The 27,797-nt window shown below is 38.2% G+C and overlaps 1 protein-coding gene across 5 annotated transcripts in view; it reads left to right on the top strand.

The window, feature by feature from the left end:
- Positions 1 to 27,797, top strand: part of LOC127808401 (indole-3-acetaldehyde oxidase-like) — a 70,393-nt gene that overhangs the window by 8,765 nt on the left and 33,831 nt on the right. For 3 of the 5 annotated variants that reach the window (XR_008024937.1, XM_052346932.1, XM_052346939.1), the window contains exon 6: positions 25,517 to 26,482. Coding sequence is in view for 2 of the 5 variants with exons in the window: in XM_052346932.1 (XP_052202892.1) it covers positions 25,517 to 26,482 (966 nt within the window). In the remaining 3 variants the exon portion in view is untranslated. Of the gene's footprint in view, positions 1 to 25,516; positions 26,485 to 27,797 lie in introns of all 5 variants that reach the window. The other 2 variants (XR_008024939.1, XR_008024940.1) reach the window with 1 other exon arrangement.

The raw sequence follows: 27,797 nt of genomic DNA, 5'->3' as shown, positions 1-27,797 counted from the left end.
TCGCCGGTGGGGGGTTATTCAGGGATAAGAGCTACTTATCAAAAGGTCAAACAATTATTCTTTTGGCCTAAACAAAAGCCAGATGTAGTGAAATTTGTGATGTCTTGCATAGTGTGCTAGCGATGTAAACATGAAAACGTGGCTTACCCGGGATTATTACAGCCCTTGGCAATACCTAATCAAGCTTGGGAAGGAATTTCTATGGACTTTGTGGAGGGTCTGCCCCTATCGGAAGGCAAAGATGTAATCATGGTGGTGGTGGATTGTTTGACAAAATTTGGCCATTTCATTAGTCTATCTCAGCCATTTACTGCACAAGAGGTGGCAAGAGTATTTTTGGACAGAATAGCCAACATCCACGAAATCCCTAAGACTATTGTCTCGGATAGAGACAAGGTATTTACAAGTTCATTTTGGCAGGAACTGTTCCTGAAATTGGGAGTAGGCTTGTGTTTGTCCACTGCATACCACCCTCAAACGGATGGTCAAACGGAAAGGGTCAATCAATGCTTAGAGGCATATCTAAGGTGCATGTGCTTCACAAATCCTAAGAGCTGGAATCGGTGGCTATCTTTGGCACAATGGTGGTATAATACCACCTACCACAGTGCTATTTGGAGGAGTCCTTTTGAAGCCATGTTCGGGTATAGACCCATGCTGCTGCCTGCTATTTCTGAGTCTTCCCCTACTATGGTCGAAGTGGGGCATTATTTCCAGCAGAGACAACAACTGTTAACTGTCCTAAAACAAGAATTGGCTAATGCCCGGAACCAAATGAAGCAAATAGTAGATAGAAGGAGGAGTGACAGGACTTTCGAGATAGGTGATTTGGTCTATCTCAAGGTAAGGAGGTTCTTGCAAGAGCCCAGGAGGTTCTTGCAAGAGCCCTATACAGCAGTGCCACCCTCTAAGTTGAGCCCCAAATATTTTGGACCCTATCCTATTGTGGCCAAAATAGGTCCAGTCGCATATAGATTGCAGCTATCTGAAGGAGTGACAAATCATCTAGTGTTCCATGTTTCTTTGTTAAAGAAGGCTACAACAGCACCTGATTCTACTCGGACAGAATTACCACCCAATGCGGAAGAAGCAGAAGAAATCATAGAACCCCGCTCTATTCTACAGAAGAGGATAATGTATGAAGGAAAAGTACCCTTGACACAAGTATTAGTCCAGTGGTCACACCTTCATCCAGATCACACTACTTGGGAATACCTTCCAAACCTGTTGAAGCAGTTTCCGCGGGCCATGGGACTTCTCTAAATTCTTGAGGACAAGAATTCTTTCAAGAGGAAGGGATTGTTATGATCTTGAGGGTTATTTTGTAATCTCTACCTCTATTAAACTGTTGGGCAAGTTAGGAGGTAGGAAAGGCTGTTATAACAGCCTCTAGAAACAGTTAGGAGGTTAGAATAATCATTGTATAGCTAGAGGTCTTCTTAATAAGGAGACCTACGGCACATGGAGGACTACCGATTGATTGATGAATAGATCTTTCTCTCTTTGATCTTTCTAATCTCTCTATTCTAATTCTCTTTTCCCTCTCTTTCTTAATCGGAATTACGGAAATTGCCAAGTCCTAATTCAAGGACTTGACAAGAACAACTAGGCAGTTAGGAAAAATAATAGGTATAGTTTATTTGATTCATTATACAATTATTTGTTCTCCTAGGTTAGACAATTTTTTCTATGTTTAACTGTCTCCAGATGAACAATTATCATTTGTAATATATATATGTGTTCAATCTAAATAATAGATTAAGTAGTTTTACAGTCCAAACTTCTTTATAGTATCAGAGCATTTCTGATTAGAAAATTCCCCCATTGTCCCAATGGTGTATGTGAATTAAATAATGTGTGTATTCTACCAAAAGTGTATAATACAATATAATATATATATATAATTATTTTAAGTTAATTACACTAATACCCCTTACTTATCTTATTTAATACTCCTCCTCAAGCTAGAACATATATATTGAGCATGCCCAGCTTGGTACAAATGTAATTCACACGAGAACCTTTTAGTGACTTGGTGAGTAAATCAACCAATTGATCGTTGGAACCCACATTTGTTGCAATGATGAGTACCTTTATGAAGAGCAATAGGTAAGTCAAGATCAGAAATCGAGGGTGACGGACCAAAGGAGGAAGAACTAACGGGCACAGGGGATGAGTTAGTGGACGACTCCCTCGAACTAGTGACAATAAGTGCTGCTGGTTGGGCTACAGGTCGGGGACATCGCTGATAGACCTGAAGATCGGGGCGAGAGGCAGAGGGCGGTGGAGAAGGAGAAAAGGAAAGGTCAAGAAAAGGAATAGGCAAAGGTAAGCCAGTAGACACAGACTTGGAGACCTCAGACGAAGAGAGAAAATAAGAAGATGATTCAAAGAAGGTAACATCTGCTAAAACAAAATAGCAAGCTAATTGAGGAGAGTAGCAACAATACCCCTTCTGAAGGTGTGAATAACCTAGAAAAATACATTTGATGGAACGAGTGGATAGCTTATCACGACCTGGGGCAAGATGGTGAACAAAGTAGGTACACCCAAAGATATGAGGAGGAAGAGAATATAAGGCAACCCAAGGAAAAAGAATAAAATGAGGAATCTGGTCATTAAGGACAGAAGATGGCATTCAGTTAATTAAGTAACATGCAGTTAAGACAACATTATCCCAGTATTGAAGCAGAACATGCATATGAAGTAGAAGCATGCAGATGGTCTCAATTAAATGACGATTCTTTCTTTCAACCACCCTATTTTGTTGTAGGGTTCCAGGATACGAAGTTTGGTGAAGAATCCTATTGTATGCCATATAGGATTTAAATGGTGAGGACAAATATTCAAGAGCATTATCATTATGGAGAACACGGACAGGCACATTAAACTGAGTTCGAATTTTAGCACAAAATGTAGTGAAGATAGAAAACAATTCTAAACGCGTTTTCATTAAATATAGCCATGTAGTTCTAGAAAAATTATCAATAAAGGTTACAAAATAACAAAAACTGTCTTTTGAACTGACACGGTTGGGACCCCATACATCCGAATGGACCATTGAAAAAGGAGAACTAACACGTTTATTGACTCTACTCGAGAAAGAACTATGACTATGTTTCCTAAGTTGACAAGACTCACACTTTAAAGAAGAAATACTAGAGAGACTAGGAACCATCTTCTTGAGATTGGGTAGAGATGGGTGCCGTAACCGACAATGGACTTGTAGTGGGGAAGCAGTTGTTGTGTACACCAATGATGAAGCAGGGTGAGACAGATAGTAGTGTCCGTAAGACTCAAGCCTCGTGCCAATTGTCCGTCCGGTCCTCCGATCTTGAACAAGAACAGAATCAGACAAAAAGGTTATAGAGCACTTAAGACTACAACTAAGTTGACTAACATAAAGTAAATTAAAAGAATATTGTGGTAAATGTAAAACAGATGACAATGGTAAAGTAGAAATGGGTGATGCTATGCCAATACTCATGATTGAGGCATGGGAGCCATCAACCAATGTAACAGGAGGTAGAGATTTCAAAGTTTGAATATGAGATAGAAGAGAACGATTACCAGACATGTGATTGGTGGCACCAAAGTCGAAGATCCATGGGCCAAGAGAAGATGAGGACTTAGTAAAGCAAGAAGTAGGCTTATCGATGTGAGCAAGGGATGTGACAGGTGAAATGGCTTGTCGTGCTGCCCAAAATTGAAGGAACTGAGCATACTCTCCTTTGAAGATAGTCACTGGTGAGGAATCACTGGGTGTGATAGATGTCTAACCCTCAGAAGCACCAACAACAATGTTAGCAGTACTAGTTGCTTAAGGTGGGTGACCATGTAAGTGATAACAAGTCTCCCAAGTGTGACCAAGGTGATTACAATAGGAGCACTGGGGTCGAGGATGCTCGCCACCACGACGTTCACGATCAGTTTGGGTAGTAGCAAGGGCTGAATGATCTCCAGATACAGACGTGCCACGATCAATAGTAATAGAAGTGACACTAAATAACTTGACAAATACCTTTGTCAAAGGAGGTAGAGAGGCACTGCTGGGAATTTGTGTCTTACTGATTCAAGCTCAGGTTGAATCCCATGAAGATAGAGGACAATAAACATTTGATCACATTGCTGCTGTTGTTTCTTGATATCTGTATCAAATGGCATTAACTTATTAAAATCAGTAATGGAAATTTGGAGCTTACCCAAATAGGTGGTAATATCTAAATGAAAAATGCTATTGGTACACCCATTTTGTACATCTTGGGCTACATAAGGGGGTATTATGACAAAAAACCCCCTCATGAGGCGCATAGAGGCGCGTGAGGCGCTGGGTATTTTGGTCATAATACCCTCTTATGTAGCCCAAGATGTACAAAATGGGTGTACATCTAGCATGATTCTATCTAAATTAGCCTGTTGTAGATTGGACAAAGCACTAATCACATCATAAATACGAGTGGTGTCACTTATATACAACTTACAAGCCCAAGTCCATAGAGCACTACACTCACGAAGAGGTTGAAATATAAGCATCAAAGTTAGCTCAATAGTTTGCCACAACAAATTGAGTAACTATGCATCCACCTGTTGCCGAAGAGGTTGATTTGGTCTTTGATAAATGATTCTCAAGGCCATGTCCAAGAAACCAAATTTCAATCGCGGATGACCAAGCAGAATAATTTTGTCCATTCAATTTCTCCGTGGTAATAACTGGTGTGCCTGAAAAATGGGGAATAGTTATAGTTGGAGAGGCTTGTGGATGAAAAGTGTGTTGTAGATGAAGACATGATATGGAAAGAACAACCCACTATTCTGGCTGATAGAATTTGGAGCAAGTTGGATTTGGAGTGGGTCGGATCTAATCCAGATCTAGGCAAGATCTGGGCGAGAAGCTTGAAGATTTGGGCAACAAGCTTGGTTGCTACTTCAATGGCTGCAAATTTGAACAACGGCGGCAAAGCTAGAACGACGGCCGGTGTTGAGGGAGATTGGCAATGATGGCATGCGAGCCAAGAACAGAGGCGAGCTAACGAAGGTGGTGAATGCCGCGAACGACGAAGGTGGCTGCTGCAAAAGTGGTGAAGGCGGCTACTGCGAAGGCGGGAGGCTCGACTGTCGGCGGAGGCGGTCAGTCAACAACAACGTGTAACGATTAATCAACGACGTCGGTTTCAGTTCTGATGGAGGCTTTTCGTTTTCCATTACAGGCGGTCGGAGAAGACGAATAGTTGCATTGAACAGAGGCCGTGATGTTGGTCGGAGGTAGCGGCGACGACAGCGGCTGGATCTAGGGTTAGGGTTTGTCTAATGGCTCTAATACCATGTGAATAAAATAATGTGTGTATTCTATCAAAAGTGTATAATATAAGAGAATATATATATATATATATATAAGTATTTTAAGTTAATTACAATAACACCTGTAAGGAAACTTGGATACGAAAAGTGAACAGATTCGGTCCCTAGTAGGGAACCCAGAATTCAAGTCAAGTTTTGATCAATGAACTCGATATTTGATTCAATAGAAGCTATATACCTACTGAGGCGCCTAATGGAAAGGTATTGGGATCATCAGAAGGAAGGCCCCTAATGGAAAGGTATCAGGATCATCAGAAGGATCTACATATGGTGTTTATAGATCTAGAAAAGGCCTATGATAGGGTCCTTAGAGAAGTATTATGGAGGGTTTTAGAGAAGAAATGAGTCTGAATAGCCTATATACAAGCCCTTAAGGACATGTATCATGGTGCAGAGACAAGGGTCAGAACATGTGGAGGGGATACTGAACCGTTTAAAATTACAATAGGATTGCATCAAGGTTCTGCACTAAGTCCATACTTATTTGCTTTAGTAATGGATGAACTCACTAAAGATATTCAGACAGAGGTGCCATGATGTATGCTATTTGCAGACGACATAGTGTTGGTGGATGAAACAAAAGAAGGAGTGAACACTAAGCTTGAGTTATGGAGAAACAATTTAGAATCTAAGGGATTTAAATTAAACAGAAAGAAAACAGAATATATGGAATGTAAATTTAGTAAGAATGCAAGAGTGGAGGATGTTATAATAAAATTGGAAAACCAAATCTTACAAAAAAAAAAAGACTATTTTCGATATTTGGGATCAGTGATTCAAAAAGATGGAGAAATTCACGAGGATGTCACACATAGAATTAGGGCAGGTTGGCTAAAATGGAGAAATGCATCGGGGGTGTTATGTGATGGTAAAATCCCAATAAAATTGAAAGGAAAATTCTATAGGACAGCTATAAGACCAGTTTTGTTGTACGGCTCAGAATGTTGGGCAGTTAAATACCAACATGAGCAAAAGACGAGTGTAGCGGAGATGAGGATGTTAAGATGGATGTGCGGCCATACAAGAAAAGATAAAATTAGAAATGAAGTTATTCGTAATAAGATAGGAGTAGTGCCAATAGAGAAGAAGATGAGAGAGACTAGATTAAGATGGTTTGGTCATGTGAGAAGGAGACTAAGAGACGCTCCTGTGAGGAGAGTTGATGAAATAGAACAATTAATCAAAAAAAGAGGTAGAGACAGACCTAAGAAGACTTTGAGGGAGACATTAAAGTTTGATATGAAGTGTATGGATCTCAATGAAGATATGATAAAAGATAGAAATATATGGAAGTCTAGAATTCATGTAGCCGACCCCACATAGTGGGATAAAGGCTGGATACGTTGTTGTTGTTGTTGTTGTATACAATAGAATTTTAGAATACAATAAAATAAGAAAACTTCTATCTATTCCTATTATTTTTCCTAGATTTTAACAACTTATCTATCTGCATCGTTATCTCCTTTTCCTGATCTGCTGCATTGACTTCTTATTTGCTTCTTCCTGTGACTTCCTCATAAGCTAGGACTCTCCAACCCCCCCCCTGAAGCTAAGAAATAGATATATCTCATTCCTAGCTTTTTGATGAGAGTTTCAAAACCTGGTCTAGCCATGGATTTAGTTAATATATCTGCCCTCTTGGTCTGCTGTGAGAATGTAGGTAAGTTTTATGCTTCCATCTTCTACTTCTCTTTGGATGAAGTGTCGATCAATCCTGACATGTTTCATTCTATCATGTTGTACGGGGTTGTTAACAATGCTTATAGTTGACTTACTATCACTGTAGAGTCGTGTTGGTTTAGTTAACAACATTTGTAGATCTTCCATCAATCTTGCCACCCAAATTAATTCGCAAACTCCTTGGGCAATCGCCCTAAATTCTACTTCAACATTGCTTCTTGCTACAACGGACTGTTTTTTACTTCTCCACGTGACTAAGTTACCCCATAACTTTGTACAAAAGTCTGATGTAGATTGACTATCAACCACTGACCCTGCCCAATCTGCATTAGAAAATCCCTCAGCCCCTCTTTCATCAGTCTTTCTAAGTAGCAGTCCCTTACTTGGTGTGCCCTTTAAGTATCCCAGAATGTGATATACTGCTTTCAAATGTTGTTGAGTTGGGGCATGCATAAATTGACTTATGGTGCTTACTGAATAGGCTATATCTGGGCGTGTTAACGACAGATAAATCAATCTCCCAACTAACCTTTGATGCCTCTCTTTATCTACTGGTGGATCATCATCCTTCTTCATATACTTCCAATTCCTCTCAAGTGGAGTTTGTCTTGGTTTGCATGCAAGCATTCCTGTATCTTTTAGAAGATCAAGAGTATATTTTCATTGAGATATTACAATACCTTCTTTACTTCTTGCCACTTCCATTTCTAAAAAATATTTCATATTTCCCAAGTCTTTTACCACAAACTCTTCTTTCAATCTTTGTTTTAGAGCTGCAATTTCATTAGTATCACTATCATCCCCTGTAACAATTATATCATCCACGTACACAATTAATATACACCTTTTTCCATTTGAGTGTTTAATAAATAGAGTATGGTCGGCCTCACCTTGCTTGTAACCAAATTTTGTTAAGGTTGAGCTAAACTTTTTAAACCATGCTCTAGGGGATTGTTTCAAACCGTAGAGAGATTTGTATAGTTTGCATACCTTCCCAATTCTTTCTTCGTTTTCAAATCCGGGTGGAATCTTCATATATACCTCTTCTTCCAGCTCTCCATTTAGAAAAGCATTCTTGATGTCGAATTGAAATAGCTCCCAATCTAAGTTAACAACAATGGATAGAAGTACTCTAATGGAATTTAATTTTGCAACCAGGGCAAACGTCTCTTCATAATCTTTTCCATAGGTTTGAGAGTACCATTGGGCTACCAACTTGGCTTTATAACGATCTATACTCCTATCTGATTTATATTTGACAGTAAATACCCACTTGCAACCTACTACCTTTTTATTCTTCGGTCTGTCTACCAGTTCCCATGTGTTGTTGCTGTCCAAAGCCTTCATTTCTTCCATCACAACATTCTTCCAGTTTGTATCACCCAAAGGTTCATGTATATTGCTGGGAATAGAAGCTTCATCTATAGTTACAGTGAATGCTCTGAATTATGGGGACAATTTAGAGTAATTTATATACTTTGATATGGGATATTTCACACAAGATCTTACCCCTTTTTTGACTGCAATAGGTAGATCCAGATCACCGCTAGCTACTGCTCTGCTTTCCTCATTTGCTGGACCGATCTCAAGTTCCAACAACTGGCTGATTTGAGGAGCAGGATTTTTTGGCTTTCTCGAGTACACTTTAAGTTGTTTTTCTGGACTCAATTCTTCCCTTAGATCAGTCTCCCCTAGTTCATCTGGACTGTGATCAGATTTTGAGCTTATAGCAGCTGATGATTGGAGATTGCTGGGTTTAATTGTTGCAGGCTGTGAACAACCAGCTGCAGGATCATCACCAGTAATAGAGGGAGATATAGGCAGTGTAATAGGCATTGAGATTGTGGGATCCCAATGGCTTTCTTCCTCTTGTGATGTAGTACCGGTGTGATAAAAGACTGTTTTATCAAATGTTACATCACAAGAAACAAAGAATTTTTGTGATGTAGGACAATAACATTTATATCATTTTTGGGTAGGAGAGTAACCAATGAAAATACACTTGAATGACTTTGATTCTAGTTTGTGACGATTTGGGCTGGTTTGATAGATATAAACCACACATCCAAACACCTTTGGAGTAAGAGTATTGAGAATTCGAACATAAGGAAAGGTAGTCATCAAGTTGTTCAAGGGTGTTTGGTATTTTAGAACTTTGGTTGGGAGCCTATTAATCAAGTAAGCGGCTGGTAAAATGGCCTCCCCCCAATACCTATTAGGACTGGAACTTGTGAACATCAAGGATCTAGTCACTTCAAGTAAATGACGGTTTTTTCTCTCAGCTACCCCATTTTGTTGGGGAGTGTAGGGACATGTGCTTTGATGAAATATTCCATTCGTAGTGAGATATTGGGTAAATGGGTAAGAGAAATATTCTCGGCCATTATCAGTTCTAAGGATGCAAATAGAGGACTGAAGTATGTTTAGAACAAGCTTATGGAAATTCTGAAAGATCGCACATACCTTAGATTTTTCTTTCATTAGATACACCTAACATACCCTTATGTGATCATCAATGAACGTCACAAACCACCTGGTACCATTCAAGTTTGAAACCCTAGCTGGACCCCATATATTACTATGAATCAAATGGGATGGCTTGAAAGGATTATATGCTTTTTGAGAGTAGGAATTGTGTGAAAGTAAAACAAGATCGCTACGGGGCAAACAGCGTAGTTCAAAAATTTTGAACCTTACCCCGATCCCGGTGATTGGATCAACGTCGAAATCAAATCATTCACAAACAAATAAATAAATCTAACCTTTAGATTATTGAGTCGTTCACGGATTCGAGCCGTCCAAGCGTCCGGCCTCTAATTCGTGATACGCGGCACGCGTCCGTTGACAAGGAGAGCAGAATAGGAGTGATAGCTCCTTTTCATTTGCGTGGCTTGTGTATGGACGGAAAAAGGACACTCTCGTTTCGTATTGATGCCAAAAGAAACGGGGAAGAGTGAACGGCAATACGTTTTTCAACTCTTAAAAAGAGGACACCAAAACTCACTACCCTTGTGGGCAACCTATAAAGGGATATTTATATAGAAATATCCTAGAGTTTCTAAAACTCTAATGAATTGGGTTAGCCCATTAATTCTAATTTAATTAGAATCTTAAGTGGCTTATTCTAGTCCAATTAGAAATATAATTAAATGGCCCAAATCCTTTTATAGGTTTAAATAAAATATTTTGGCCTAAATTTAATTCAAGCCCAAATATAATATTTAATATTTAGCCAAAATCTAATTTGGTCCAAATATAATATTTAATATTTGACCCAAATCTAATTTAGTTCAAATATAATATTTATTTTAATATTTGACCCAAATCCAATTTAGTCCAAATATAATATTTAATTTAATATTTGGCCCAAATCTAATTTAGTCCAAATATTAACTTAAGCCCAAATATATTTTATTTTCTATTTGCCACTCCAACAAATAGAAAATTATTAAATTAGAAACTTCTTCCTAATTTAATCAATTGCCATTTTAGGAAACTCTTTCCATTATGACGACTCCTCGTCATATCGACGTCATTACGTCTATTTGTTCTTTTTCCGTGAGAACCTACGATGGCACAACTTCTTGTCGAAGTGTCCTATTTAACCATACGTCCACTCTTCTGGTTTAAGCCAATGATCGTGCCTATTGTGTATGACTCATTAGATTTCCGAATATGTTGGCAATGTGTCGGTTCAAACGCATAAGACAAGATTAGCCTCTAGTAAGGCATCATGTCTACTCAATTATTTAGAAGGATTCATAATCCAGAAATAACCTTTTACGAGCATGGTTACCGTGTAATTCGATCCTCTCGTCAATGTATCCTATGTGATCTCAAGTTGGCAATGTGTTGCTTGATTATGATCACATAAGTTTTTCTTCGGTCATTCGGATATCTTCACTTAATAGAAAGTGAATCAATAACTCCTTATTGATCTCTTTCACCATGGCCATGGATTTAAAGTGAATATCCATTGAAGGTGTGCCTTAGATACATCATCCTCTATCAAGGGATAGACGAGTCCCATCTTGGTTATACACCCATCTCCATAAGCCTCACAATATACCCAACGATCGCCCACGTGCAGCCTTTGTCTAGGCCCATCGAAACGATGTCAAAGCATACCGGTCTTCTTATGAGATGACCGTGACAACCTCAGGTCCAAGGATTAGTTACACCCACCTCGTATGATAATTTCATCAACATATAATCAAAGTGGATTCTCATGGCGAGTTATGTCTAGTGACACGTTCTCCAACATTAGTCACCTATATATTTGTCTAAGCATCCCCATGCCTATGGGTGTGAGACCCCCATTGCTATCACATAGCAAAAACATAGCACATATAAGTCTTACCGCAATTGTCAATGTCCATTCTTGACATTGCTACGACTTGGGACGTTTAATGATGTCTGGAAACTGTGATGCATCAACTCACATCTTTATAGATTAATCACAGTATACATCATATGGACTTCTATCTAGTTTCATTCGGTTATTGCAATAATAATAAGAAACTAATAGAATGACTTCTTGTGAATTTGAACAACTCCTTATTCAAATAATAAATATGATTACAACTGTCAGTGTACAATATGCCCAATCTGATTGGGTCTAGAGCACCTACACTAACACTGTGAGTTTGTTTGGCAAGAATGCAATGGTCACACTTGAGCTCCAAATTAGATTTATTGATGAATAAATCATGAAATAAATGTTTCACATACTGAAAACTAGGATGATCAAGATGTTTATGCCATAACAAAATTTCTGAATTCAAACTAACTAAAAAAGAAAAACTACGAGTCAACTGACTAAGAAAAGCCTTGTTGTCCAATACCCAATAGAGTCCATCCTTCTTCTCAGCACTGCCAATCATCTTCCCCATGGATCGATCCTGAAAAACACAATGTGAGGAGAAGAATGTCACAGTGCAATTCAGGTCATTAGTGAGTTTACTCACAGATAACAAGTTACACTTTAAATTTGGCACATATAAGACAGATTCAAGTACTAAACCAGCCATGCACACTTTTCCTTTTCCCTTAACTGAAGATATTGTTCCATTTGCCATTAACACAGTTATATCCCTATTTTCCAATTGAATATTTTCAAACATAGCTATGGATTCGGTCATATGATCAGATGTTCCTGTATCCACAACCCAGCTGCTGCTGTTGCTTACCCTTCTAGTAGTTAGGGAAAAAACTGAGTTACCTTTTTGGGCCAAAGACAGTGCTGGAGTAGCTATTGCTGGTCCATCTATCTCCTTTGAAATATTTGCACCATTTAGTAATTTCTGCAAGAAATCTACCTGATTTGTTATTAAATTCAATCCCATACCTTTTTCGTTGTTAGGAGCACTTGCAGTTGCAGGCATACTCGTAGCTGTATAAGCTGGTCATTCCTTCTCCTTCTTGTTTCTTGGTTGCCAATTCGGTGGCTTTCCATTAAGTTTTCAGCATTTTCTTTTTGTATGGTAGGGCTTATTACAGTGTTCACACCATTGTTTAGCCTCAGATTTTCTTCTTTTCTTGTTGCGGCAAGGGCAGATCCAGTGTTGGGTTTTGTTGAAACAAGCATGAGTCTCCTTCTGCTTTCCTCACGTTTAACTTTCGCGAATGCTTCTCTAAGTGTTGGCAGTGGCTTGATGCCTAAAAGGCATCCCCGAACCTCATCCATGTTCGAATTGAGGCCTTGAAGAAAGTCGAAAACTCGCTCTTTTTCCTGCATCATGTTATATTTCTGGTTGTCACTTGAGCATTCCCACTTTGGATCATAATATAAATCCATCTCTTGCCATACCTCTACTAAATTGTTGTAGTATTCAGTAACAGAGAGTCCACTTTGTTTTGTAGTCTGAATGGCTGCTCTAATCTTGAAACATTGGGCAGTATTCTCAAGATTGGAATATAGCTCCTGGACTGCATCCCATACTTCTTTTGCAGTCTTGTAAAACATATAGGTTCGGCCTATCTTTGCTTTCATCGAGTTGATTAGCCACGCCATGAGAATAGAGTTCTCTACTTCCCATCGTTGGTAATCTCTGGACTCTTCTTGAGGTGTTGGAACGGTCCCAGCGAGGTAGCCAAATTTTCCTTTGCCCTTAATCACCAAAGTCACAAACTGTGACCATTCCCTGAAATTTCTGCCATTTAGCTTGTGCTGTGTGATTTGCAGAGTTTGGCTATCCGTGGAGAGGGTGCTGATAGGAATAACGGTAGGCTGCATGCTTGACTGTTGGGACGCTGATTCGAGAGAAGATTCCTCAGTAATAGGAATGGCTGTTGGATTAGGGCTAGCCATATTGATCGAGATACTCAACTATGGAAACCGAGCTCTGATACCATGAACAGATTCGGTCCCTAGTAGGGAACCCAAAATTCAAGTCGAGTTTTGATCAATGAACTCGATATTTGATTCAATAGATAAGAATCCTACTCATACAAGTTTCTATGTTATCTAATCCTAGAATTTAGGAGCTGATATACAACAGAATTTTAGAATACAATAAGATAAGAAAACTTCTATCTACTCTTATTATTTTTCCTTGATTTTAGCAACTTATTTATCTGCATCTTTATCTCCTTTCCCTAATCTACTGCATTGGTTTCTTATCTGCTTCCCGTGACTTCCTCATAAGCTAGGACTCTCTAACAAAAAGAAACTTTCAATTATTGAAAATGAATCAAAACATACAAATGACAACATTGCTCGTGTTTATATAGCAAGCTAAAATATAAATGAACAACACAGAAAACATAACAATATAACAACCTATGCAAATATAACTCATTAACAATTAAAAGGAATCAACCACTTTTTCGGTATATGCTTCAACATTCCCCCTTAAATCAAACTCCTTGGAGTGGGCTATTTTTGAAATGTTGACAGTAGACTTTGGACTGTGTTGTGTAGGAGATAAAACCAAACCACGCTTCTTACAAAGAAATAGAGACCGATCTCTCGACAGTCCCTTAGTGAGAATATCAACAACTTGATGAGTAGTAGGCACATATCGAATGTTAATTTCACCACTTTCAACATTCTCTCTCACAAAATGAACATCAATCTCTATATGTTTTATTCGAGAATGAAAAATAGGATTCTCTGCCATGCTTTTAGCAGCCAAATTATCACTCCACACAATAGATATGGTTGAGCATGCATAACCTAATTCAGAAAGCAAAGATTGAAGCCACAAAAGTTTAGTAACACCTAGAGCCACAGCTCGATATTCAGCTTCTCCTATCGATCGAGCTACCACAGATTGCTTCTCAGAACCCCACAAAAGCCACTGGTTGAGCTCCTTGTAATCTTGCAGCCAACATGGTCTGCATCTGTGTAAACGGCTAGAGATATATCAACAGTGCCCTTAAGATTCCTCAATAATCTCTTACAAGCTAACCAATGTTGCAGTCTAGAAACAGACAAAAATTGGCTTAGTTTATTAACCGTGAATGCTATGTCCGGTCGTGTATAAGTCAAGTGTTGCAAAGAGCCAATCATAGTACGATACAAAGAAGGATTAGCAAACAAATCACCCTCATTAGTTAATGAAACACCCAATGCCATAGGTGTAGAGTGAGGTTTACAATCCTACATTGCAGCTTTATTTAGCAAATCCATTGTGTATTTGGATTGGGTCAAGTATAAACCATTGGAATCTCTATAGGCTTCAAAACCCAAAAAATAACTAAATGGTCCAAGAGTCTTAAGAGAAAAATGCTTGTCCAAATCATGAATACAAGACTTCAATGCAGTAGGATTAGAACCAGTTAATAAAATGTCATCAACATAGATTAAGATAAACATCACAAATTCAGTAGTGCGACTTAGAACTTATCAAAGACAATGTCTTGATTGAATACCAAATGAATGTGTACAATATCCTCTTTTAAGGAGAGAATTATTAGCAAAGAAGGAAAGAAAAAATAGATAGCATCCTACCATCCTAATTTACATTATTGCCTTTCTATATTTGCATAATATTTACATAAAACACTGACCCTAGAGATCAGACTTAATTGAGCATAATTCCAGCACTCCCCCTCAAGCTAGTTTGTAGATATCGTCCATAGCCAGCTTGCTAATAAGTTTATCAAATTGATTTTTGTGAAGACCTTTAGTTAGAACATCAGCAATTTGTTCGGTTGTTAGAAGGTATGGCATGCATATTACTCCAACATCGATCTTCTCCTTGATAAAATGTTTGTCCACCTCTATATGTTTTGTACGGTCATGCAACACTGGATTATGAGCTATAGAGATGGCAGCCTTGTTGTCACAGTAGACTTTTATAGGTATTGAATGAGAAAACTTCAGTTTTTCAAGTATTCGTTTGATCCACATTCCCTCACAAATTCCATGGGCAACAGCTCTAAACTCTGCTTTTGCACTACTTTTAGCCACTACATTTTGTTTTTTGCTTCACCAGGTGACTAGGTTACCCCCAACAAAAGAACAGTAGCCCGAGGTAGATCTCCTATCATCAACACTTCTTGCCCAATTTGCATTAATGTAAATCTCAACTTACAAGTGACCATGTTTCTTGAACATTAACCCTTTACCAGGTGTCCTTTTTAGATATCTTAGGATTCTGTAGACCACCTCGAAATGCTCTGGCCCTGGTGAGTGCATAAACTGACTTGCCATACTAACTGCAAAAGCAATATCAGGCTACGTATGAGACAAGTAGATTAACCTGCCCACAAGTCTTTGATATTGTTCTCTGTCCTTCACTTCATCAGCTTTAGCATCCTGTAGTTTCACATTAGGCTTAATGGGAGTCTCCGACATCCTGCAACCGAGCAAACCTGTTTCTCTAAGAAGATCAATAACATATTTTCTTTGATTGACAAAAATACCTTCTTTGGATCTCGCAAACTCCATTCCAAGAAAGTATTTTAGACTTCCCAGGTCTTTAATTTGGAACTGCTTCGCAAGTTTTTGCTTAAGGGCTGCTAACTCTGTCTCATCATCACCAGTTAAAATAATGTCATCAACATAAACAATCAAAATTGCAATTTTACCAACTTTTGAGTGTTTATAAAATATAGTGTGATCTGCCTGACTCTGAAGGAAGCCATAACTGGTAACTGCCTTTCCAAAGCATTCAAACCATGCTCTTGGTGACTGTTTGATACCATACAAGGATTTCTTCAGCCTACATATTGTCACTCCCAAGTTTCTTTTCGAATCTCGGAAGCAAACTCATGAAGACCTCATCTTCAAGATCACTATTAAGAAACACATTTTTGACATCAAGCTGGTGTAGAGGCCAATCTGAATTTACTACAAGAGACAATAAAACTCTGATAGAGTTTATTTTAGCAACAGGAGCAAAGGTCTCCTGGTAGTCAATTCCATAAGTCTGGGTGAAGCCTTTAGCCAAAAGTCTGGCTTTGTACCTATCAACACTCCCATCAGCCTTACACTTTATTGTAAACACCCATTTACACTCTACTATTTTCTTACCTTTGGGTAAATAAACTATCTCCCAAGTGCCACTTCGCCTTAGAGCATTCATTTCCTCTATGATTGCTAATTTCCAATTCGGATCATCCAAAGCTTCCTGTATATTCCTTGGAACAAACAAGTGTGAAATCCTAGATGTGAAAGCTTTATGATTTTTTGATAGTCTATGGTAAGAGAGATATTTAGCAATAGGATGCTTAGTGCAACTTCCGACACATTTCCTAATGGCTATAGGAACATCGAGATCAGGAATAGTAGAAGAATCAACTGGGGAACTATTGGACACAGTTGAAGGAAGTAAACTAGAAGTTGAAATGGGATTTCTTGAACTTACAGTGCCATTGCTCGGGTTTTCAAACTGGTTTTGTGCAGAGTTGATATTCAGGTCTTTGTTCCTTTGATGAAATCTCTGCCTGGTATAAACCTGAAGCTCAGAATTCAGATCATGATGATCAGTCTGTAGTACTTCTCTCCCTGCACGAGAAACCTTTTCACTGGGCACCAAAGAACTAGAACCAGAATCTCCTAAGTGACCATTATTGGAACCATGTTGCTCTTGAGTAGGACAAATTGCGTTTGGAAGTGGGACAGAAACATCCCAAAAATTATCTTCAACTCCATATTTCTCCCCCCCTGAAGAGAATTTTGGGAAAAATAGGGTTGTTTTTCAAAAAACGAAACATCCATATTGATAAAGAATTTTTTTGTGTGAGGATCATAACATTTATAACCTTTTTGATGTGAGGCATAACAAAAAAAAAACCACATTTGACAGCCCTAGGGTCAAGTTTGGAACGAAAGTGATTAGGTATATGAACGTACACAGTACATTCAAAAACTTTGATAGGAAGATCCGAATGTAACCGAGTGTGGGGAAACACTTCTTTCAAGCATTGAAGAGGTGTTTTGTACTTTAATACTTTAGTAGGCATCCTGTTTATCAAATAGGACGCCGTCAAAACAGCTTCACCCCATAAATATTTCGGAATATGCATAGAAAACATTATGGCACAGGCGACTTTGAGTACATGTTTGTTTTTACATTCAGTAATGCCATTCTGTTGAGGAGTATTCTGACAAGTAGATGTGTGGTGAATACCTTTTGTTTTCAAAAAATCCCCCAAGTGCTCGTTAAAATATTAAGTGCCATTGTCAGATTGTAAAATACCAATTTTGGTTTGAAATTGATTTTCAATCATAGTGTAAAAATTTTTGAATAAGCATTTCACTTCAGATTTTTTTTGCATCAAATAAATTCAGCACAAACGTGTATGATCATCAATAAAGGTAACATACCATTGTTTTCCAGAAAGAGTAGAAATTTTGGATGGACCCCAAACATCACTATGAATTATATAAAAAGGTTTGGAAGCATGGTAAGGTCTTGGTAAATATGTAGAACGATGATTTTTTGCCAAGATGCAACTGTCACATTGAAAAAGTGAATAATCTATTCCTTTAAACAAATTAGGAAATAAATGTTTCAAATCGGCAAAACTAGGATGGCCAAGTCTAAGATGCCATAGCATAATTGTGTCTGGAACAGGAATTGAACTAGTACTACTCAAGCCCTGAGCTTGTTTATTACTAACAGAGATATCATCAAAGTAGTAAAAATCTTCAATCATCCTAGCACGCTTAATCATCGTCCCCAAGGTTTGGTCCTGAAATTCACAATGAGAGTCAAAGAAAGTAACACGACAATTAGAATCTTTGCACAGTTTACTAACAGACAAAAGATTGCAGGCTAAGTTAGGAACATTAAGGACAGAAGCGAGATTAATATTCTCAGTTAGTTTAATAAGCCCTTTGCCTGCAATGGGGGAAAAACTACCATCAGCGATTTTGATTTTTTCATTGCCAGAGCAAGGAGAATAGGTATTAAAAAAATGAGAAAAACTAGTCATATGATCGGAGGCTCCGGAATCTATAACCCATGGAGAGAAATGAAGACAAGAAAGGGCATTAGGTTTTCTACCTGTGTGTGCTAAGGAAACACTAGGAATACCAAATGAGGAATTGGATTTTAACAGCTGCAAGAGTTGATCAATTTGCTCTTTGTTGAAGGGACCAGTATCAACCCCATTGGCAGTAGGGACCCCACGATGGCTCTTTTCTCCTTGCTTACTGCTCTTCCAATTAGTCGGTTTGCCATGAAGTTTCCAGCAAGTCTCACGAATATGGCGTGGCTTGTTGCAATGGTCACACCAGACTCGAGTTTGCTCATCACTCCTACGCTGATAATTTTCAACCTTGTAGGTAGTAATTAGGGCAGAATTTTCAAGGGACTCACCAGCGGTCTTTTTTCCTAGCATGACACTCCTTCGACTTTCTTCTCTTCTAACTTTAGCAAAGACGTCACCAATAGGGGGAAGGGGGGACCGGCCAATGATCCTTCCACGCACTTCATCGAATTCGATATTGAGACTAGTAAGAAACTTGTAAATACGGCTATCTTCAACCAGTTTTTTGTGGTGGTTGCAATCATCTGTAGATTTCCACTCATACGTGTTGAAGAGATCAAGATCTTGCCACAATCGCTTTAAAGAGTGAAAGTACTTAGTGACAGATTCGTCTCCTTGTCGAACCTCTCCCAGTTTCAGAGTCAATTCAAAAACCTGAGATTGGTTCCCTAGGTTTGAGTACATTTGATTTACATTATACCACAACTCCTTTGCAGTAGGATAGCACATATAATTGGAATTGATATCTTCATCCATGGAATTGACCAGCCATGTCATTACCATGGAGTTTTTAGCATCCCAAATGGGGTGTAATGGATCATCTGCTGCAAGTTCTTTCTTCTCCCCTGTGATGTAGCGAATTTTCCCTTGCCCGCGAATATACGTTCGGACAGATTGAGAGCAGCGAATAAAATTATCACCATTTAAATGAATGGTGGTGATTTGAACATAATGGGTTGCTGGAATTCTAGTCTGGATGGCAGCAGCAGGATTTGGGATGGATTCAGATGTAACTTCTGACATAACTGAACTAGTTGGAAGCAGAAGAACAGGAGGAGAGACACAGTGAACAAAACTTGGGAGGTGGTTGCTGATGTAAGGACAGCAGCAACTCTAGGATGCAGCGGTGACTTTGGGTTGTGGTGGCTGGTGGTCGGATGGCGACTGAAATGGCTGCGCTGGGTGTGGCGGTAGACAGCGGTCAACGGCGTGAGAACCGGTCGCGTTGACAAGCTTTGAAGAGGTTGCGACCGATGGCTATGGAAGATCGATGGCTATGCATGACCAGTGGCTATGGAAGACCGATGGCTATGCGCGACCACTGGCTATGGAAGACCGATGGCTTCGGAAACGGTCGCGTTGATGGGAATCGGACCTGAGGTCGGCGATGGCTAGGGTGGCCGATAACGACGACGGTTGGGAGGGCTGATGACGTCAGTTAGGGATGACCGTATGCTGATGGGTATCGGATCTGATGGATGAAGAGGCAGCGTAGGGTTTCACAAGAAATCGAAGGTTGTGATTAAAAGGCTGCCTAGGGTTTTTCATAGTGTATGGCTGTGATTTAATCCTGCTTTGATACCAACTTAGAAATTATCAAAGACAATGTCTTGATTGAATACCAAATGAATGTGTACAATATCCTCTTTTAAGGAGAGGATTATTAGCAAAGAAGGAAAGAAAAAATAGACAGCATCCTACCATCCTATTTTACATTATTGCCTTTCTATATTTACATAATATTTACATAAAACACTGGTCCTAGAGATCAGCCTTAATTGAGTATAATTCCAGCAGTGCGTTTGATGAATAATGAAGCATCCGAAGTGGCTTTAGAGAAACCCCAGCTCTGTAAAGCAATTCGTAACTTTGTATACCAGGCTCAAGGAGCTATTTAAGTCCATAGAGAGACTTTCTTAGTTTGCAAACATGTGTGGGAAACTTAGAATCAACAAAACCCTTAGGTTGAGTCATAAAAACATCTTTTGTTAGATTCCCATTCAAAAAGGCATTATTGATGTCAACTTGTTGAATCTCCTGGCCAAAAGATACTGCTAGGGAGAAAAGAACACGAATGGTAAGTGTCTGCATAATCTACACCCGGATTTTAAAGAAAGCCTTTTGCAACAAGTCTAGCTTTGTGTCTAAGAACAGTCCCATCAGAGTTTTACTTGACTCGAAAAACCTACTTACAACCAATTAAATTCATATCAGTAGAAGGAGGAACAAGATCCCATGTATGTGTACACTGCAAAGCTGAAAACTCCTCTTCCATGGCTTTAACCCACCGTGAGTCAAAAAGAGCTTCACGAACTGAGTTTGGTTCTAAGGAGTTTGCTAAGGCATGAGGTGAAGAGGTTACTAACTGTTTAGATTTAGATCTTGTAATCATTGGATGAATAGAAGGGGCTGGTGCAGTAATAGGTTTAGGAACAGGTTGTGTAGGTGCAGAAGATAAACAAACGAGCAACGGAACAAATGGAGGTGGAGAAGATATAGGACGAGAATACTGAACAGAAGAAGAACTTGAAGAAGTTCTGACAGGAGCTAAGGGTGGTGTTACCTGGGAACAATGAGAAGGAAAAAATTCGAAGTAAAGGTTGATAACCCTTTAGTTGACACCCCAACAACATATAAATTACATGATCAAGAAGGAAATAGAACAGCAAATGGAAATTCACTTGGATTGAATTGAACATGTCTCGATACATACACTTTACCTGATGGATGCAAACACTTGTAACGAGCTTGAGTTTCCCTATACCCAATGAATACACACTTTGTAGAATGGAAATCAAATTTATGCTTGTTGTAGGGTCTGAGATAAAGAAAACAAGCACATCCAAAAGGTCGGAGATATAAGTAATTAGGTGACTGATGATATAGGAGATCAAATGGAGTAGTTAATTGGAGAGGAGTGGCAGGCAACAAATTGATAGTGTGAACAGCAATGAGAAAAGCCTCTACCTAAAATTTCAAAGGCATGTTTGCATGAGCTAATAGAGTTAGACCCATTTCCGCGATATGTCTATGTTTGCTCTTAGCAACCCCATTATGTTGATGAGTATAATGACCTATAAAACGAGGTTGTATCCCGTGGCTAGAAAGATAGTGTAAAAAGGCTTTAAACTCTCCCCAATTGTCGGTTTGAATGGATTTTAGTTTAGCTTAAAACTGAAGTTCAACAAATTTGTGTAAAACAATAAAGGTGGAGAGAGCATCAGATTTAAGTTTCAAGGGATATAGCCAAGTGTAACGTGTATAGGCATCCACAAATATGATATAGTATCTATATCCTTCAATCGACACAATTGGTTAGGGTCCCCATAGATCAGAATATATCAACTCCAAAGGTTTTGTTCATTTGATTGGGCAATCAGCAAAAGGAAGCTGATGCAATTTTCTCATTTTACAAGTCACAGAAAGAAATTTCAGACTTTGAAAAAGGAATTTGAATTTTATTCAAAACACTTTTCAGTACATTGGATGAGGGATGCCCTAACCGAGCATGCCATTGTTGACAAACATTTTGACTTTGAGCTACATTAGCACTAACTAATAGTTCATGACCAACTGAAGACTATTTATTACAAGTATTCAATGACAAATGCTGTCTATTATTTTGATTCAAATACAAAACAGGTTTAGAAGAAAAAGGTTTAACAGGCTTCTTGATAGGATGAATAGAAGAGCTGGAATCCATTGATAAGGTCCATCCTTAAGTTGTCCCCGGAGTAACACTTGTTCTGAACTCTTGTCCTTTATCAAACAAGAATTATCATAAAATTCAACAACAACATTGTGATCACGAGTAAATTGTGACACACTTAGTAAATTTTTAGTTATGCTTGGTACATGAAGAATATTAGGCAAAGAAAGAATAGATTTAGGATGAGTTTGAGTGTAAACATGACTAATACCAATATTAGAGATTGGTAAATTCTTACCATTTCCAACGATTACTTTATCTGCACCATTGTAAGGAGCATGTAGTGAGAGTTTGTTAAGTTGTGAGGTAATGTGATTCATGGCACCAGAATCAACGAACCACAAAGGATCTGCCAAAGAAGACTAAGGTAGATTTTTAGGTAAAGAAGAAAAATTGCCATGGGAAGCTCCTTGTACCAAACCTATCTCATTCATGTAAGATCCATTAGACTCACTAAGGGAAGTCATGCAAGCTCTAGGATCATTTTGAACAAACGCATTGGATCTGTTAAAGTTTTGATTCAAATTAGGTCTTGGAAAGTTTCTGTCATATCGGTGATAACATCTATTAGTGAAGTGTCTTGGTTTGCCACATAATTCGGAGTAAAACTTCCGACTAGAGGCTCTACCTTGACCTCTACCACCACCTTGATTGCCATGACCACCATAACCACCACCTCTAGATGGATAACCTCCTCTATTATCATTAGTGTTACTGAAATTATTAGGATTCCTCGAAGCTACATTTGTTAACATAGGAGAAGTCATAACCGATTCAAATTGACTAGATGATATCAACAAATTCTTAGCACTAATTCTTTGTTCATGCATTAACAGTAGATATTGTACTTTTTCTAAATCAATATCGTCCATCTGATATGTAATCAAACTAACAATAGTTTCATACTCTTGATCCAAGCCATTTAAAATAGCAAGTAAAACTTCCTTATCATTCAATGGTTCACCAATCGCTACTAAAGCATGATCAATAGTTTTTATCTTTAGTATATAATCATTCATAGAGAGTGATTCTTTCTGGATTGCTCATAATTGTTGTTTTAGTTGAAAAGACTTAGCTATAGTTTGCCGTGAGTAAAGACTTTCTAGTGAATTCCATACCTCAGCAAATAATTTGCAATGAATCACCTGCGTAAGAACATACTTGTCAATGGTGGAGAATAGCCAACCTAGGAGTAGTTGATCTGATCTGAGTCAATTTAGATATTTCGGATTTACGATTTGAGATCTAGCTTCTCCTCCTTTTGGATCTTGCACATACTTCATTGGAGACGTTGATTTGTTAAGAAAAGATGTTAGATCGAAGGCTCTAATTGTCGTAAGAATCTGAGCCTTCTAGAAGATGTAATTGTTGGAGTCGAGCTTAAATGGAATGAAACTAAAAGTTTTGGTTGTTGTTGCAAAATCATATTGTGATGCAGACGACAGAGAAGAGGAAGATCGAGGTGGTGGAGAAGAAGAACTAATAGTCGGATTAAACGCCATCGAAGTAGAGCTATAGAGGCTCTGATACCATGTAAGGAAACTTGGATACGAAAAGAAATGTGATGCGAGAGAGAAACTTTCAATTATTGAAAATGAATCAAAACATACAAATGACAACATTGCTCGTGTTTATATAGCAAGTTGAAATATAAATGAACAGCATAGAAAACATAACAATATAACAACCTATACAAATATAACTCATCAACAATTAAAAGGAATCAACCACTTATTCAGTATATGCTTTAACAATACCCCTTAACTATCTTGTTTAACAGTGTCCTTCACCACTACAGTCTCTACTTTTTCCTCTCAAGTTCTTGCTATTCCTTGTTCTAACATTTGGTTATGATGTTCATAAGTGACAGAGGAAAAGATGACTATCTTAATGGTGAAGCCCTTAAATCGAATTCAATAGATTCAAGGTACAAGACATGGAAGGTAGAACACAATATGGTAATGTCATGGCTTGTCAATTCCATGACTAATGAAATCGGAGAAAATCTCACGCTCCATGAGACGACATTAGAAATCTAGAATGTTGTAAAGGAGACGTATTCTAACACCAAAGACACAATAAAGGCATTGCCAAGTAGATCTCTTAGTCACCCAATGTTTTAGTCGTCTAACTAGATGTTGGTAGCAACTCAACATGTTCAAAGTGATCTAAATAGACAGGCACTTCATAAAAGAAAAAAATTAAAGATGGATTTCCTACCTACCATGGATCTATCGCAGACTACCTATTGAAGACTCAGTTTGAAGATGTGAAGATCTAAGCATGGCTTACTTTGTATTTATAGCTTAGGTTGAAGGGCATGTAGAAAATCATGTGCAAAAATATAGGAACAGTTATGCAAAATAATAGGGACATTTTAATTGATTCATTATATAGTTATTTGTTTTCCTAAGTTAGACAGTTTTTTCTGTTTTTACTGTCTCCTAGGAGCAATTACCATTTGCAATATATATATATATGTGTGTGTGTGTGTGTGTGTCGAATCTGAATAATAGTTCAAGAAGTTTTACAGTCCAAACTTCTTCAATTTCATTGGTACGGTTCTATTGTCTTCTATTTTCCTCATCCTCTTGACAGTCAACTCTCTATATGTACTGTTTCCGAGAAAAGATTGAAGGACCTGTTATATTATCCAACAACCACAAACTTTAATCCCGCTAGGTGGGTTGGCTACATGAATTCTAGGCCTCCATCAATCTCAATCCATGACCATTTCCTTTGTAAGGTCATCATATCCTATGTCTTGTCTAAGGGTTAAGAGCTTATATATTATGTTGAACTTGATTTGTTTTTATTTGATTGAGTAATTATCCAAAGGCTACACACTTGCTTCAGGTAATGTACACTAGTTACAATTAGCATATGAAGATCAAATAAATGCTACTGTTGTTTTCTTGACCTAAGTAGTTTTCACAGTTTTATCCATCATTTTTTCTTATAAATTTGTTATGAGTTTATAAATGTAATAGGATTTACCATCTTAAGTTGGTGAAGGGAGACAAATAAACCATTGAAAAGAAACATTGATTTGTGATGCGTGTTTCTCTGCTAGTCCAATATATTTGGTTGGAATAAAAACGTTTTGGGCACTGAAGTTTACATTTATCATAGTAATGAAATGTTCTGTGTTGATATTCTTGAACTTAAGTGGTTTGTGTCCCCCCCCCCCCCAAAACCCAAACACAAAATAGCTTACCTCTTTTCATCTGAATCTGCTTTGTCCAAAAATTTTGGGACAATAATCTGTTTCTATCCTTCATTTATAAACTTCTTGGTACAAGTATTTGACATTTGATATTTCAGGTTGCTACAGCATGTGCACTTGCAGCACACAAGTTAGGCCGCCCTGTTCGATTATATCTTAATCGGAAGACGGATATGGTAATGGCAGGAGGAAGGCACCCCATGAAAGTAACATACAGTGTTGGGTTCAAATCCAATGGGAAGATCACAGCTCTACACCTTGATATATTAATCAATGCGGGAATTGCTGCAGATGTTAGCCCAGCAATTCCACATAACATATTGAATGCGCTAAAAAAGTATGACTGGGGTGCTTTGTCTTTTGACATAAAGTTATGCAAGACAAATCATTCTTCCAAAACAGCAATGAGGGCCCCTGGTGAGTTGCAGGGATCTTTTATTGCTGAGGCTGTAATAGAGCATGTGGCATCTATGCTTTCAATGGAAGTGGATTCTGTGAGAAAGCAAAATCTCCACACATTTGATAGCCTGAAACTGTTCTATAAGGGTAGTGAAGGCGAACCATTAGAGTATACTTTGCCTTCTATCTGGGATAAACTAGCAAGGTCCTCATGCCTCGCCCAAAGAATTGAAACAGCACAACAGTTCAATGGGTTCAGTAAATGGCGCAAAAGAGGTATTTCTCGAGTTCCTATCATTCATGGAGTGGCAGTGAGACCAACCCCGGGGAAAGTAAGTGTTCTTTTAGATGGGTCTGTTGTTGTAGAAGTTGGAGGGATTGAGCTGGGCCAGGGTCTCTGGACAAAGGTCAAACAGATGACAGCGTTTGCTCTCAGTTCAGTAAAATGTGATGGAACTGAAGACCTCTTGTATAAAGTAAGGGTTATACAATCAGATTCCTTGAGCTTGATACAGGGGGGTTTCACTGCTGGAAGCACTACATCAGAATCAAGCTGTGAAGCAGTTAGACTTTGCTGCAATACATTGGTTGAAAGATTAAAAACCCTCAAAAACAAGTTGCAGGAGCAAATGGGTGCCATAAAGTGGGAGACTCTGATTCAGCAGGTATATGTCTTCACTCTGAATTTATTTTGTGAGTTTTATTCTTCTTCACATTAGAGTTAGACTAGAGGAGAAGAAAGTCACTTTTAGCTATGTGTGTGTTGTATCCTAACTAGCTAAGCTTCTTCAAACATCAGAGACTATTATGTCAACTTTCAATCTTTCTGATGTGGTTGGTGTGGTCATGTCCAAATTGAGTTTGCATCTTTTTAGGCTGATGCCACTCTATTAGTTCAACTTACACAATGCAAAAAGGGCATAGGTATAAGGTTTCTATGTGTCATTCATGAGGGTTGTTATATTCTTGTTAAAATTTGAAATGAGTGATGCCTATGGTTGCTGAAATGTTATCTGTGTCAGAGAGATAGACAAATATCAAATTAAGGGTTGCCCAATTATGTGGATCACAGATTACCAATGATAATCATAGAGTTGGAAAAGAGAAAAAGTAGAGAAATAATTGAGGGTAGTAGTAGGAACAGAAAAATAATGGAGAAATGGTTGTTGGATGCAAAGGAAATATTATGTGCTTCCATCAAATTAAAGAAATATTATAAGGAAAGGTTACATTAGGATTATATACTCCTACTGACACCTGTATTTTTGTATTATTTACTAGGTCATAAAATGAAAGATAGTAGCATTATAGCAATATTATGAGGAAAGATCACAACAAATTTATAGAAACCAATACAAGATTATAGCTACCACCATGCTCCCTAATCATGGTGTGTATCTATCTTCTATGTCCTCTTGCATACAATAGAACAAAGGACCTTACAACTGAGGCCTTTTAGTAAATACGTTAGCTAACTGATATTCTGTCTTCATAAAATTTATTCGTAGTTGCCCATCTTCTAACTTATCCTTGATGACTATCTCGGTATGCTTTGTTCTATCCTGTTGAATAGGGGTGTTTTTGGTGTTAATCGCTTCCTTAATGTCAAAATACAAGGTGAAAGGTCTCTTATCAGTTATTTCTAAGTCTTTCATGACATTCTACAGCCACAAAAGTCACGCTATGGGTTATTGCTCTATATTCAACCTTGGTACTTCACATAGCTAGCATTTGCTTCTATGCCTATCTTGTATACAATAGAATGAAAGACCATACAACTGAGACCTTTTAGTAAATGTGTTAGCTAATTGATATTCCAACTTACTAAAAGGTTATGCATAGTTGCCCATCTTCTAACTTCTCCTCAATGAATTGTTTGTTTATCTGAATATGCTTTGTGCTATCCTGCTGAATAGGTTTATTTGTAATGTTACTTGCTGCCTTCTCGTCAAAATACAAGGTGAAAGGTTTCTCATCACT

Source organism: Diospyros lotus, chromosome 1, assembly GCF_014633365.1.
Source record: "Diospyros lotus cultivar Yz01 chromosome 1, ASM1463336v1, whole genome shotgun sequence".
NCBI classification, from domain to species: domain Eukaryota; kingdom Viridiplantae; phylum Streptophyta; class Magnoliopsida; order Ericales; family Ebenaceae; genus Diospyros; species Diospyros lotus.
This window is presented reverse-complemented; position numbering and strand designations above follow the sequence as displayed.